Source organism: Orbicella faveolata, unplaced genomic scaffold (assembly GCF_042242905.1).
Source record: "Orbicella faveolata isolate gen_17 unplaced genomic scaffold, um_ofav_v1 contig_12, whole genome shotgun sequence".
Taxonomy (NCBI): domain Eukaryota; kingdom Metazoa; phylum Cnidaria; class Anthozoa; order Scleractinia; family Merulinidae; genus Orbicella; species Orbicella faveolata.
The window spans coordinates 27037836-27053612 of record NW_028301539.1 but is presented as its reverse complement, the minus strand read 5'-3'; the positions used below and the strand labels follow the sequence as shown (position 1 = coordinate 27053612).

Here is a 15777-nt window from a genome sequence, read left to right as displayed (position 1 = left end):
ACGGCTGTTGTGTGGATGTTTTGTTCGCCGTATGACGAGTGCGTTGAGACCGACCAGGTCTTCGTTTAGATTGACTGGCCTTTCCCGTCGATGCTCGCTCGAGCCGGACGAGGAGTTGCACTTTGGAGCCTGTTATGGGCAAATTCAGCGATTGAAGACGGAGTTTGAGGACCTCGCTGGATAGCTTCGATAGGTCCTCACTTCTGGTAGCGACCCGAGCAGTATTCGACGAGCGGCGAGAGCGAGCCATGGAAGGTTTACAAAAATTAAACGATAGATTTACAATAAGTAATAGCTACGTTGCTTAGACGAACTCAGAATGGACTCCGAACAGTTTTCCGAGCTTTTATACGGAGACGTTCGTCTGCTTGTAAGCCAGTAGAAAAGGCTGTACTACCGAACAGCTTACCCTAACACGTGTAACATCTTAAACATGAATAGTGCTTTAATGCTTTGCACCAATGCTATGGTACGTTATAACGTTCAGAAGATAACAAAGCTACAATGTTTTAGGTTTGGCTACAATAACGCTTACAGTTTGTTGACCTTTGGAATATAACTGCTCAATAGCTCTATAGAAAGTGATGCCGCCATGAACGGCTCATTCAGAACGTACGTCACGCTCCATTAACTATATTTTACTGGCGTGACAGTAAAATCTCATTTATTCGCTTTCAAACGGGCTGCGCTTTTGAGTAACAAGTTAACAAGTCTCTGAAGATAAAGACATGAGGCGGCTGTTATCCAAAGGAGCGAGTCTCTATTTTGTAGACGACGGAATTACATTGCTTTACCGGAAATGGACAATTTAAATGTGAACTCGCTAAAGCAAATGCATTATCTGGAAAAATCAATATTATTCTACCGTGTCATGTTACTAGTTCGTTTTCTGTCCCTATGGAAACACTCATATTAAGCAAAAGGTTCTTGAAAGCAATCGCTTTTTTTTCCCTTTTGCGGTAACATTTTCTATGCGATGTTTTTGACAATGAAACTAACAAGTAAGGAACACTGTAACATGTAAGAGCTGAAAGGAAACCATACAAGTGCAAGCTAAGCCCAAAACGAACACTGAATCAGTATTTGTTTAATACTGTAATTCACAAAAGTTCATAGCAGTTACGGCAAACTGTATCTGATACTAAAACGAGGCGAAAAGAGTTTGGAAAAGCAGGTGTAACATAATAAAATCGCTGAACTGAATGAGTTGCAATCAGTGTTTTTTTCTCGTTGCTAGCGGCGAAAGCAGATTTCGGAAACCGCATTAAGAATTCTATTATTCCATCAGTGTAGGAATTTCTGTTAAATTGAGTACCATAGTTAGCGTGTTTAGGATTACATAGACAAGAGCGGCTGCGAATTTGCTCCAGGGAATAACAACTATAACTATAATTGGTGTAGTACAGATTTCATTATTTACAGTTTGCATGATCCGAATGCGCTTCTCAAAATATGGCTAACAGCTAAAAACATTCCCAATAATTAAGAACTTAAAATTGAAAAGTTGATTAAAAACTGCTCCTCACAAATTACCAAAAAAAGATATGTTAAAATAAACCTCCAACTTGTTCATTTATTATTTCTGGCACCGGAGTCTTTCGAGGACAGCTAGCTACTCAAGTACTCGTGGTGACTGTCAGTTGGCAGATTTTAGTCTGTTCTATGCTTTTAGCGTGTTCTATGTTTCCTGTCATTTCAACAAGACCTTCCTCTGTTATTCTTCGATGACCTCTCGTAGTCTCTCCGTATGTTTTCAGCATTTCAGTCGGCTCGACACTACCCGCTTTCCAGATATTCAAATTGAAACGCGTACCTCCAAGCGGTAACGTCTTGCAACATAGTCCGCGAACAATAAGACGTCGAAACGCACTTCGGAATGTGCGTGTGAAGAGCATGTAGACGAGGGGGTTAAGGGTGCTATTGGCGTAATGAAGCCATTTGCTGGTATTAACCCAACCGTAGTCATTGGGACAGCTTGAACAAACGGCATACAGAACAACAATTGAAAAGAACGGTCCCCAACACAGAACAAATGCCCCTACTACCAATCCCAACATCTTCGTTACCCTGAGCTCGCGTCGGAAAGTCATGTTGTGTTCCCTCTGAACTCCGTGGTCAATTCCTGCACTGGCGGCGCAGATTGTTCGAACCTGGCGTAAGGCAACGTAGGCAATTTTACTGTAAACGCCGATTAGAATAAGTAGAGGAATAAAGAAAGCCGCAAAGGAGATGAAAATGGCGTAAACTTTTCCCGCTGTCGGCATGAGCTTCCCGATCACTGTCACAATCGATAGACTTGCACAAAAGAAGGCGAACAGCCAAGCAAAGGCAATTGAACCTTTGGCTCGCTTTGGAGTCATTCGGCTGTGATAGGTTAGAGGCGAGTTGATTGCCAAGTGCCTGTCAACGCTGATCATGCAAAGATTCACAATGGACGCTGTACTGCACAGAATATCCACATACTGCCACGAATAGTAAAGCACCTTGTCCAGCTTTTTATCTCTGGGAATCTGCGATAGGGCTGAGAGACGAATGAACATCCAGCAAGGCATGGAGAGCGAAGCCACGAGAATATCGGCCACCGCCAGAGACACAACAAAATAGTTTGTGATTGTACGGAGCTGGTGAAAGCGATAGAACGCTAAAATCACGAAACCATTACCGAACAAAGCCAGGAAAATAACAAAAGACATCAGCGCTGCCGTGGAATTGAACCCCACTTGGTCCACCTGAGAGCTCGGCGTTGAAAAACTACCATTGCTCTCTAGCGACGAAAAAGAAAGATTCAACGAAAAGTCAAGATTCATTGCCGTGCTTCGCTGGTAGTAGCGGTGGTTTGCTTGGAACACTTGATAAAACTGTGTCAAAAATGTTTCCGATTATGAAATTCATTTTTGCGCCAAGGAAATTCCTAATTAGTCACTATTTATACAGGTGACGGATTCATAAGCGATTTCCAGAAAAGTTCCCCACTCGAATACCATCTCATAATCTCAATCCGTCATCAAAATTAAAGGAACTGTCTAAAGAAGATGCGGTGACTTTGTCGCAAACGGGAAATCAATCAAGCCAAAATAAACTTTTTAGGGAAATAGTTGTCTATGCAACTGATATTATCGTTGCCGCAGTTCAAATAGTCTTGCTGTCGAAGTGTAAACACTTCCAGCATGGAGATTTTCTTCATTTTCTTTTGGTAACACCAAGGAAATTTAAGGTTTAATTCGAGAGTTTATGTAAAGTCAAAACTCCCTTCGCCGGGAGTCCAGTTACTGCCCAACTTTTAAAATGAACCTTGATGAAGTTTTCATAGGGTTGGTCTTTGTGCAACTGGCGAGCAGTAACTAAAAAGATCAACACAGCTGAACGCGCTTTGTTTTCCCACGTTTGATGGATTATCCGTAATATTTCGATGGTTCCGTACACAAACACAGGATGACAGTCCGTAAAAGTACATCGTTTACACAAGAAGCTCAACGTCACGTTTGTTAGTCAGCGAGTCAACAAGAGCCATTCTTTCTTCGTCCTTAGTAATAATCCCCGAACCAAACCGCCATGCTTTCCAGTTGTTTCAAAATTACACAACAGCGGATGTCAAGGCAAATGTAATAACCTTAAGTTGAACAATTCTGGAGATTTTAACACGATTAAAAAAAAGGTAATACACAGACCCTTCTGTCATGATTCAATCGGTAAACTTCTATAATTATAAATATTTGGGCATTGACGGGGTTTTCCAAATTCGTTTCGAATGACCATCTAGTTCCTTCTGCATGTAGCAATTTCCTTCTTTATTTTATTAGTGCGATAAGACAAAAATTTTCCACTCTTACTAAAAATACAATACTATTGAAAATGCAAAATGTCTTTCGAGACGAGTAGAAAACTACTAAAAAATTACAACAAGGTTTCAAGCTTTAACACGGATAAAACTGCTTTCATTTTAATCGTCGCCGGAAAATTTCCCATTTTCCATGTATTCATTGCAATCAGTGTTGTTTGTTGATAGCTACAAAGCAATATCAACTACTTGCACGATCGGGAACATTTGTCTCTTCATTTACAGCTGAAGTCGTCTCACTCTCACTTGCAATATTTTCGGAATCCAGCGGAACTTCTTCGGCATTACTCGGTGTATCAGAGAGAACGGTCGGGCTTGTTTCGGAACTGGTTGCAGAATCGTCAGATTTATGATTCGAATTTTCAGCAGCAGGTTCTTGAACCCCGCCACTTGACTGGCCAACAGAATCTTCCATGAGCTGTTCCTCGCTCTGCTTTTCGTCTTCCTCGTCTCTTACATCCTCTGGCTTTTCAAGTGTTTGTTCACTTGACGTTTTTTCTTCTCCGGCACTTGCGTTGTGTTCGTTTTTGCCGTTTATTCTCTCTCCACCAGATGGTGACTGTTTGATTTCTTCACTAGAAAGAGCAGAACTGGTTTCCTTGGTCTGGAAAGAAAAATAAAAGCAAACAAGGCATATAAAATCTCGATAAAATCAGCGAGGTACTTTAGATTATCAATAATATAAATTACTATTATAAACACTATCATTATCATGTTCTATCTCAGGATGGACAAAAAACTGCCGGAAAAGTAAGACCAATCGAAAGACTACAATGCAGTTACATGTACGTGCTCCCAAGTTGACACAAAATTCATTTTATTTCCGACATATTCACTAACCCGGATACCTCAGTGTGATGTTATCTAGTTATCTACCCAGACATCGGTGAAGTACAAACTTGACAGATGACTTCATGTAACTAGACACCATTTGACTCGATGAATGCCTGACGTCACGAGAGGAAATTCTATTTTCCACGAAGGAAGACTTTTGTGTTTCTTGATCCCAGAATGGCAGAATAAATAGAAACAGTTAAATACCATCCTTTTCGGAGAAAAATGAATACAAATATGAACCTCTTGATATAGATACCAAAGAGAAAGTGCTGAGTTTCCTTATTTTAAGTGTAATGAAGTCGTTTAGATTATAGACTGTGGTATCTATTATAAAATTCTCGTATCTCTAAGACCAAGCGAACTGTCCCTAATACAGTTATACAGGGTGTCCTTATTTCAGAGGTAGATATTATATGAATTCAGGTTTTTCTGCCGGGACCAGTTGAACTATCCTTAACTAAATGTTCCTGTATTATGGGGTTCATCGGTGTTGGGAAATAGAGGTTTGACTCGTAAAATATCTCAACAGGCGGTACATTTCTACGAGTCTTGCAGCAGTATATTAACCAGCCTGTAAGGCACGTCAAACTACAAACAACAAGTAAAAATGTACAGCAATTAATACTACAAACGTTACGAAAATTCTGATAAGAGATTTTTCATCCATCCTGAAAACCAGAAACTGCATCAACGAAGCGAGTGGTCTGGAGAACTAAGAGCGCTCTAACTACCTCAGTTTTAAAACACTTGTCCTGTTGCCTACAGCATCAAAATCGTGGCAGGGACATGTGAAACGATTTTCTGCAGTTACATGGAGGGTTTTCACATGACGTCATGGCAGCCATGTTGGTGTCACAACACAATGAAAGGCGGCCATGTTAACCAATCCTGTGGGAGCTACTACGCGCGCTCTCATTGGTCGATAGGTGTATTTAGATAAGAGTACGTAAACACGGTTGTGACGTTTTAGATTCGCGCTTGTTTTTGACAATTATTTTATAAAACCAATAGAGCACCTTTTTCCGCGTTTACATAGCCTCATCTAAACACTCGGAGGGTTGGGAAATTCGAGACAGTTATGCAAACCCTCGACTACATCTCGGGTTTGCACAACTGTCTCGAATTTCCCAACCCTCCGAGTGTTTAGATGAGGCTATGTTAACACGGAAAAAGTGCTCGATTGGTTAAATGTAAACACTTTCTTTTGTTCCAATAAATCTGCAAGGTCGCAGGCTGCGTGAGTGAAAACGCTCTCTAGGAAAGGAAAAGTATAGGTCAGAAGAAGGAAAAATGAAATTAGACTGGTCCGCTCATACCTGGTCGATGTCACTGGCTGTCACTTTAGCTCCCTTGTGCAGCGCCCGACAAAGGTTTTCAAGCTTTTCATTCTTCAATCGCAAAGCCGTCATTTCTTTTTGTTGTTTTTCTCGCTATTAAAGTGCGAATAAAAAAGAGAGCGGCGATGAGGAACGGCAAGAATTCTATTAGACGTAAGGAAAAAGCAAACAACAACAACAACAACAACAACAACAACAACAACAAAACACAAAAAAACCCACACTACTCCTTTATTTCTCCCTGCAGTTTCACTTCTTTCATTTACCTATATTAGGAACGCGCGGTGGCCTCATAGTTGGTGTACTCGTCTCTGGATCGAGCCCTGGCCGGGGACATTGTGTTGAATTCTTGGGTAAGACAGTTAATTTCACAGTGCCTCTCGCCACCCAGGTGTATAAATGGGTACTTGCGAACTTAATACTGAGGGTAGCCCTGCAATGGACTAGCATCTCATTGAGGGGGGAGTAGAAATACTCCCAGTTCCTTCATGCTACGGAAACCGGAATAAGCTCCGGCCTAATGGGTCACCAGCTTGGCTCGTATGCATACTTCACCTTTACCTTTACCATTTATCAATAAAGCTCGCCACAAACCATGGGACATGAAGCGGGGGAAATGTTGCAGCGACAGTTTTCCTTGCGTGACATGCCCGTTTTTTTCGGAAAATGTCTGTCCCCGTAACATGGTCAGTTGCATAAAATTCATGCCAGATGACTGAATAACATTAAGACAAATATAATTCGTATGCGCCGACCTTAAGAGCTACGATCCTTCGTTCAACAAAAATCATATTTTGGACACTGCCAATTATTTTCGACCAATATTTTAAAGAAGTTTCGAACGATTTAAAGACCACGGTTAACGTGACCTTAGATGTAGCGTGATGTAGTCTGAAATGGCGTGACCTACCTCTTCTACCATTTGCAGCAATGAACGGTTACCGTTATCGAACTTCGTTTTCCACGAGAGTTTTTCCTTTTCCAGTTTTTTGATTGTTTTTGTCATCTATAAGAAAAAATTACAACAAATGAACATCTTGATTGTGCACTATTAGTGATAGGTGCGTGGAAGATGTCTAGGAAACGCCTTCGTAAACAAGGAGACGTAGTTGCAGAAAATCTTTCCCTAAATGTCTCACCGTTAACGCGCGCGCGGAAAAAAATTTTTTTCTAAGGAACAATAAATGAAAATTTCCATTATTTAAGCTGTATTTTACTTCCACAGAAAATGTTTCCCAGTTTGCATTCCAAAGAAATTATTTTGGTCCTCTAGCACTGTTTACGTAACAACGTTTCCTCTTTTGCGGGGGCGAGGCTTCAAAATTGTCCGAAATAAGATCAGCATTTTTCCACAATGATTTCCCATCACCCCACTCTACAAATCTTTCAGTAGAGTTACAATGGGTGTGCAGTCGTCACCAACATTTTATCAAAAGAAGAAATACAAGCAAAAAAAGAACAAAAGACAAAACAACAAGAAGCAGCATGTTTCTCTGTTAGAGCAAACTAAAAAAAAAACCTCGGAAATTCATCCTGTACAGGTTTGTGAAAACGTGTAATACGTAGCTCTACAATTTTCTTCTCAGAAAATCATATTTCAAAAAAGATTCACAGACCTTGTCCATTTCTTTCTTGAAAGTCGAAAACACTTCATTGCTCTTGTTGAGTGTTTTCTGAAATTCTTCAAATCGCTCTGCATACATTGTCAGCTGAAACAAAAGAAAACAGTTTCAGTAACTAAAAGAAACATACAGTGAGAAGTAAAAAAAAAAAAACAGTTTTAACTCGGGGAACTAGTAATTATTGAGGCGATTGTTCCATCTGAAATAATCTATGATATTCAATTCTGAAGTTGCATAGCAACATAACGTTTCATTACTAGGTCATGCCGACGTCACTGTTTTCAGAGCACTCGTGAGTACTAGTTCAAGCTCAATTTTTATTGGATAATAAGAATCGGAAACTCTTTGAGTGCTGAACAAAGATTTGCTAAATAAACGGCACTGTGATACGATGATATTTCTTTTGGGTACACTTCGGGCAACATATCAGGTAAGTTTGGTTGAGCCATGGTTCGTATTTTAGAGAGACGAAGTTGAGCCAAAGTATGAACCATGGCTCAACCAAACTCGCCTGATATACCACCGAAGCATAACAAAAAGGTACAGTTAGGTTTTTGTTATACCAAACTTCAGCCAAGATATTGTAGACATGGCTTCTGATTGGCTAATTGCAGTACATAATTACCCACCGTTACCATCAATAGAGTTCTTCAACTTACCCATCACAACAAACCAGACTTTAAATCAAACAAATGGTGTACATTCTTAAAACACCCAATTCTGATTAGCTCCTACCTGGGATTTCATCTCTTTTTCCTGTTTTGTTAAGATCTCACACTGCTTCTTATATTCTTGAGCTTGCTTAATCAACTAAAATATTACGTAAACAAAAGTTACCCTGACAGCAAGTTATAATTACTTTTCACTCCTGTTTAAGTTATAGTGGAATCCCGATTTTTCAAACCTCCAAGGGAAACAAAAATTGGTTCAAAAAATCAAAGTGTTCAAGAAATTGAGGGTAAAATTACAGTGTTCAACTGAGAAGAGGGAACCACTTATGGTTTGAGTTATCGGGAGGTTAAAAAAAAATAAGGGTTTGAAAAATCGGGATTCCATGGCATGTTTCAATCAAGATTTAAAAGTCCCTTCAATCAATTGTGGAATGTTGTGGGGCACAGTGGCCTTATATTATTGAGTCTAAGTTCCAACCTTTCCTGGGGTGCTGTAGCATTCTTGTGCAAGACACTTAACACTGGCAGGGCATTCTAATCCTAAACCCTATGGCTTACACAATCATGTAAATTGAAAATGGGCACGGCCAAAAATTAATGGAATACAACCAGGCAAAACAAAGGAAGGGAGAATTAATGGACTTGCTTTCCCTCTCCCTGCTACATCCCCCCCCCCCCTCCCGTAATAATTTCTCATGTTATTGAAACCAGAGAAGTGAACAATGGTCTGATAAGCCACCTAGACAACATCTAAAGAAATCATCTACAGGTATGCTTTCCAGAAGATCATCTTAGAGCGTGTGTATACTACTCAAATAGATTTAAATTTACATACATGTATGTTAAATTATCATTTGCTGGCCATACAGTGGGTCAGTGGGTGACCCATTTGTTTGGTCTGTCTGTTATTTTAATCAAAATAGATAATTGAAGGCCACTCTTTTAGTAAGGCTATTTTTTGCAAGCAGAAGGATAATGAAACTGCTTTAATATAAATGCAAGTACTTTGCAAAATTAAAAAACACATACTTACATGCACTGGCTAAAATCAGGCAACATTTTCTTACCAGCTGATTTTCTGTCAAAGTCTTCTCTTTGTCTTCATTAAACTGCAGATGTTGCTGTGCCATTTTGGCTTCGGCCAACTGAAGTTCAAGCTGTTTGTGTTTGAAAACCTTTTCCACATGCTAGGTTATAAAATGATAACAGAAACCTTTAAATGACATACAAGGCCAAATTAGAACTTGTAATAAATGCATTGTATTTTAAATTGAGTGATCCAGTCACATTTATTTCATCACCTCACAATGCTAAGGATCAAGGACAATTTAGCGGTAGCTTTTTTGCTGCAAAAGAGATCACTAACTACATGTAAAAAACAAAAACAACAGGGTTCGTACCCTTTTTCAGAAACAAATTTCCAGGACTTTTCCAGGACTTTCCCAGGACTCAGATTGATTTTTCCAGGACTCTAAAATTTACATTAACCCTTTCACTCCCAAGATCTCAATTTTAATTCTCCTTGCTGTGTGCCATACATTTCATATTTTTTACTTGAGTTTAACAGATTTCCAGCACTTTCCAGGACCAGTAGCCCTTTTCCAGGACTGGAAAGTCCTGGAAAATGCCACAGTAAAATTCCAGGACTTTCCAGGTTTTCCAGGACCCATACGAACCCTGAAACAAGGAGACTACAGAAATTCCTGTCATATTCCCTGAAGGTTTCCCTGGCTTGATTCCTCTCTACCCCTAATTCAGCTTCATTCTTGAATCCCCTTCCCCAAGGAATTTCCAACTATCCTTTAAGGCGTGGGTACATGCATAATCCCTGGATTTCTTTTTTCAGATTATAATCATCACATATAAAAAGGTCTGAGGTTTTGCTCCTTTGTGAAATTGTCACACGACAAAAATGCAAATGAGTGAGTTATTGAAAAAATTAATTTGCAAAAAAATTTGATGTGTACTGCCAACTGTTTGGAACAATGGCCTACACTTGTCATGGCCAGTTACGGGTGGCACAGCAGTCAATGGGTTAAGCTAAGTACATGAGACAGATAACCACAAAATTTTAAGAATAAATCATTACAAATGTAGAGTGTTCCACAGCATAATGACTAACCTCTTCACGGACTTCATACTGCTCAACAAGCCCTTTCAATCTGGCAGCAAGTCTGTATGAAGTAAGAACAGATAAACAGACACAATTTAAAAGAAAATCATAAAAAAAACAACAGATTGATATGAAATCGTTAACTTTTTTTTCAGAAGGCTGCTGTGTAAAATCTGTTAATTTTTGCATGTGCATGTAGTGTCACTAACTCATTGTTTTCAGTCTTCAGCTGTTGGTTTGCCTTGTAGTTCTCTTGCATCTGTTCTGAGATGTCATTGATCGTCGTCTGAAACTTTTCTGATAGTTCCTTTCGTTTGGCTTCCTCTTCTTGACTGCGTAGTTGACTCTCTTCCTGACAACAGGAGATTGAAGGAAAATGTTTATGTTAAACAATGGTGCTATGTTCAAACTGACAAATCTAGATCTGCCAACAATTGTTTTGTATGCAATTAATCTAACTTAAAAAAAACTTTCACATTTTTCCCATTAGCCTGTTACCTCTCACAATTGAGAAGGAAATTAATCCATTATTTTTTGTATCACAAATTAAAATGATTGTGTAATTAAACAACCCCTTTTCTTACAAATTATTTTAATTTATTTACATCTTAGCATCAGATGTTGATACTTTATCACCATCCAGAGCACAGTATACAACATTGATAGTACATGTACATGTCTGACAGGGCTGTAGCTAGAAACAGGCAAACAGAGGCACTTGCCTCCGTCATTTTTTAGTTTTTGTTGTTTCATAACAACGGTGAACCCTAAATACCTAGGAAGAGAATTAAACCACATATATTGCCTCAGCCATAATTTTCTGGCCACGGCCCTGTCTGACAATAGCTTATTATAGCCAAGTGCAAGAGCTGTAACTACATTTGTATCAGCCTGATAGCTTGAAAGTATGGATCAAGTTCTTAAAGTCTAAACTGAAAAGACCACTGCAACAATGACAATATACTCCCTTTGTGAAGCGAGGAAGGTTAGTTACAAACTGATTGAAAAAGAGCCTTCCATTGAAACTTTTAAATTATCAAGTCATTACTTACTCCATATCAGGGCCCTGGGGTTTAGGGTTAAATGGTGCTATTAAAAGAGAACATTTATTACTGACAAGTCCTAGCACCTTCACAAGCTTGCTGTGACGTTGTAATTCCCGGCAGAGACTCTCCAACTTGTTTTTTGCCAGACTTGCTTTGTTAAACTCAGACTGCAATTGATCACGTTCTTTCACGACCTGGAAAAATTGTTAAATAGAATATAATTATTTTATCCCAATTCTTACACATATACATGTACATGAACTCAGTTAATATTGTTATTAGAATACTCTGCAATAAAGCATGTGCTAAAGCCATAGGGGTAGGGTAGGGATCTAACAAATGAGGGACCTTATTTTTTAAGAACCCCTCACACCCAAAATGTGGGGGAAAAACCCAATTAAAAGAATAAGTAAAAATTAAAAATATGCATTCAATTACACTTGTTGTAGTTTATTGATCTGTAAACATTATATAAGTCATCTTGTAACCTTTTCCAGTCTCTTCTCTAATTCATCTTTTCTCGCTTCAGTGGTTTTGTGCTCTGCTGCCTAAAGTAGAGTAAAAAGTAATGTTGGTGTTTTGAAATGGTACTGTGGAAGCCTGGTGATCCCCAGCATGGGTAAATAGGGACAGGGATACAGAAATAGGGAGGCTAAGCCATTTCTTCCAGGCACAAACATATGTGTATGTGGCAGTGAAAATATGCTTTGGAATGTGCAAGATCTTGGTCCAGTCTGCCATATGATGTAAATGATATAGCTCTGTGAAGTGCCCTGGTCGACTTGTTACTTGGACATGTCAGTGATAATTCACAACCATCCAACAATCCAAGGAGTAAAACAGATCTTTATTTGTACTTGATCAGCAGGGTAGAGAAATTCACTGGACTGCTAATATCAGAGTTCATATTGCTCAGAGATGATAGAACACCAGGAGGTTTTCTAGGGTACAAAATTTGTATCTAATATAAAAGTTCTAGGACCCTGAGAACACACTCACTTTACCTTAATAATTATTAATAAGCTTGATGATAAATTATTACTTGCAAGTTTACAATGTGTACACCAAACCATGTTCAGACAATTAATAATTAACTCAAATTAAGTTTCAATTTATATGATATAACATTGTAGTCTAAATGTTGACTGTGAAAGGTTTACTCTACTGAAAGCTGATACTATGATTAATATCAATACAAACTAATTATTATAGTGATGTGGGATTTTTCCAGAGTGCATAAATTATGCAGCTGACTTGGGTTTAGTGCACAACATCATATAACAACCTAATATCTGAGAGGATCCTGAGAAAACATGAAGTCAACTTTCAGCATACCCCCCTGAGAGCAGTGTAGAATGAAGAGTTAAAATAAAAATTCAATATCATGCAAATATCAATGATTGCAGTAGTTAACGCCACCCGTGGTTGATATCGTATTGTCAGTAAAAGACAACTAGCGCTAGCATACATGAAATCAACTGCAGTCACGAATTATACGAAATAAAAAATATTGAAGAAACCCAATAATTTGCTTGGTCTGGGGCATTCGAGTCGAAAGTGAAAAATGAAAATATTTAGGGTGAAGCAAAAAGATGAAATGACATGTAAGTGTTAATTCGGTTACTGTAAGTTTATTTATTCTAGAGTCACTATAGGCGGGTTTCGTCAAAGTGAAAGAGTATGCTTACAAGTTTACGTACAAAGTGAATCCTGAAACCAGTATATCTTTGTAGGACAATGCTTAGGTTGGAAACTATTCTAGAATCTCAAAGGTTTCAAACTAGTTATGACACTTTACTTAAGCTTACTCATGAAGTTTTCTTACCAATTGTAAGTGCTTTTTGCCAAGGGCGTCGAGTTTCCCTTCTGGATTATCCAAGTCTTCAAATGATTTCAGTAACAGTTCTACACAAAAAGATCCACATGCAAATTTTAAAACTTAAATTCTGGATTCACATATGCTATATTCACGACCAATCTGTTCAAACACAGAAGGTGAAAGATTACATAAGGCGATAAGAATATTAAGCTTAATGCTAAAACAGTTACAAGCTAATTTGTCTGCACACGCTAGGCATTTGCCGTCAATAGCTTGTAATGTTTACACTGTGGTAACTTACTTAGCTTTTTCTCCTCTTCTTTTAGCTTCTTATTGCTTTTCGCTGGCTTGACTTCAGCCTTTTTAGTCGTCTTGTCCGTAATTTTCGCTGATTTTTCGTGGACTTGTTCGTCTTTTGGAGTTACTTCGTCGGCGTTGTTGGAAACTTCCGGGCAAACTGTTGATGCCTCCGAGTGGGACTCGCCATTCTAGAATCGTAAAACTTATTAATTAACCCTTACGTTTCACAAAAAAAAACTCTGATCATGTTTCAGCTAACTCTCCACCTAGTACCTTTGCCTGTTCTATTGGTACCTCAGTTTCTAAAGTAGAAATCATGTTGTTTCTTGAAGCCTAACTCGGTCGAACGCTCTTCTCGAATGAGGGACGTTGGAGAATCTGAGCCAGCAGTATTTTACAACAGCAGTAATATTTAGACGCAAAGAGTCGTTGGTGTGGCGATCATTAAGTGTCGTGTTAAATGTCGGCGACGCCCAAACTAATTTATTTTGGGATGTTTAGGACAAATTAAGATATTTCAAGTTCTGCGATTTTCCCACTGGGAAAATGTATTCCATATCACTAAAAGCACCAAAGCAGCAATTTTCCAAAATGACAGATGCTGGTAACATCTAAGCGTCTGAACTTCTTTCTCTACTTTTTCTTCTACAAGAAAATTTTGGCCTGAGTGGTTCAAAACTGGTTAATTTCTAAAACAAAAATAGGAGATATTTATAGAGTTTTACGAACAATTTTTGTGATATCTAGAAAGTTTTTGGAGAATTTCCGGAAAGAAAAGGCGGTTTTACGTGATATTTGTGGAAAGACCTAACCACGAAAGACTTTAAGGATGGCTACAGACCCTTTTCATAAATGGCTGCCAACTATAAACTTAAAGTTAACCGTATAAACATGTCTTTCACTGCTTATGTTTCGTGTAGTTTGAGATTATTCAAACTCAAAAGAGAAGACTTAACAATATAAACAGAAAATCTCACCGCTAGGTTACAATACTCAAATCAAAATTTATCGCTTATCTTCTTCACAGATTTTTTTTTTTGAGGCAGGAAAAATCCTGATTATTTACACAAATGGCAAAATAGTTGTTTCTCTTTTATTTCCGATCACTATCGCTTTGTTGTGGAATTGGTTTCCTGCGCGTCTATCAAATTTATGAAACCTCAATCAACTGTAACGCCTCTCTCGTGATCTTTATCTTCTGCGTGCATTCATCTGATCGATAGGGCGGGCGTACACTAGGCATGAACAGAAATGATAATAGTAACATAAACGGAAATAGGACCATAATGGGCGTAAGTATTCTTTCTCTTACTCCATTTTCTTACTCCTACTCGCAGCCAATGGGAACGAGATTGCCCAGGGGCGGAGTTGGGGGGGGGGGGGGGGGTCGACTCCCATATGAAAAGGTCGGTGATGCTCTTCGTCTCGCTTAGGTGTATGAATCACTGGTCTCACTTACAGTGTCGACGATCAATGGAACACCACTATTTTTAACTGCCAAAGTATCTTTTAGGGTGCACTCGAAGAAATAATAATAACTGCACTTGTTGTATCTCTCAGTTACTACGCGCGCTGTGATTGGTCAATTTAGCGGGCTGTATTACTGTACTGCCCGCTAAAATTTAAAGCTGTTTTTGTTCCCAAAATTCTTCGCAATTAATCGCCGTGGGTTCTTAACTTTCATAGCAAGTAAAAGTTTAAAACTTTTTTTCCACTTTTTAAAAATTGTGCATTAATTAAAACGTGCTTACGACTTCACAACGAATTCAAATTAACTCGTTTTCTTCCGACGTGCGTCATAAATTTCAAGCCGTTATAGAAATCGTTCTCGAACGCGTCAGACACACAGTAGAGATATAATAAATATCTTACTTACCTCATCTTCTCGGTTCGTACATTGAGTTACAGGTCCTAGTTTTTTCCCCTTCGACTTAAGGCCCAGACGCGAAGGGGAAAAAACTCGGTCCATAACTTACAGTACGGACCGAGAACTCGGCTAGTAAGAGGATTTTAGGATCGATTCCCGCCGGTCTCTCGAGTCCAGGGCTCCTTTCCCGCGCAGTGCCTGGTAAAGTGGTATCTTTCGGGAGTCATATAAAGTTCGAGCCACGCCCGGATTGGTCTCTTTTAGGGGTTTACTTCAAATTTTCCGATGAGCATCCCCGATATTTTCTTAAGGAAGCTCCCCCGGGGG

The 15777-nt window shown here is 39.0% G+C and overlaps 2 protein-coding genes across 2 annotated transcripts; both read right to left on the bottom strand.

Annotated features, from left to right (window-relative positions):
* Positions 1–427: 427 nt before the first annotated feature.
* On the bottom strand, positions 428–3677 carry LOC110062955 (D(1) dopamine receptor-like). Its single transcript, XM_020769898.2, has one exon. The coding sequence runs from the start codon at positions 2805–2807 to the stop codon at positions 1617–1619; it is 1191 nt and encodes a 396-aa protein (XP_020625557.1). The 5' UTR covers positions 2808–3677; the 3' UTR covers positions 428–1616.
* An 87-nt stretch (positions 3678–3764) lies between these two features.
* LOC110062940 (beta-taxilin-like) lies at positions 3765–13994 on the bottom strand. The gene is made up of 13 exons (XM_089283075.1): positions 13857–13994; positions 13585–13771; positions 13290–13369; positions 11953–12012; positions 11548–11658; positions 10628–10770; positions 10428–10479; positions 9373–9492; positions 8370–8444; positions 7629–7721; positions 6923–7018; positions 5992–6105; positions 3765–4442 (listed from the first exon to the last, which is right to left on the bottom strand). The coding sequence occupies exons 1-13, from the start codon at positions 13899–13901 to the stop codon at positions 4020–4022; spliced, it is 1599 nt and encodes a 532-aa protein (XP_089139201.1). The 5' UTR covers positions 13902–13994; the 3' UTR covers positions 3765–4019.
* Positions 13995–15777: the final 1783 nt, after the last annotated feature.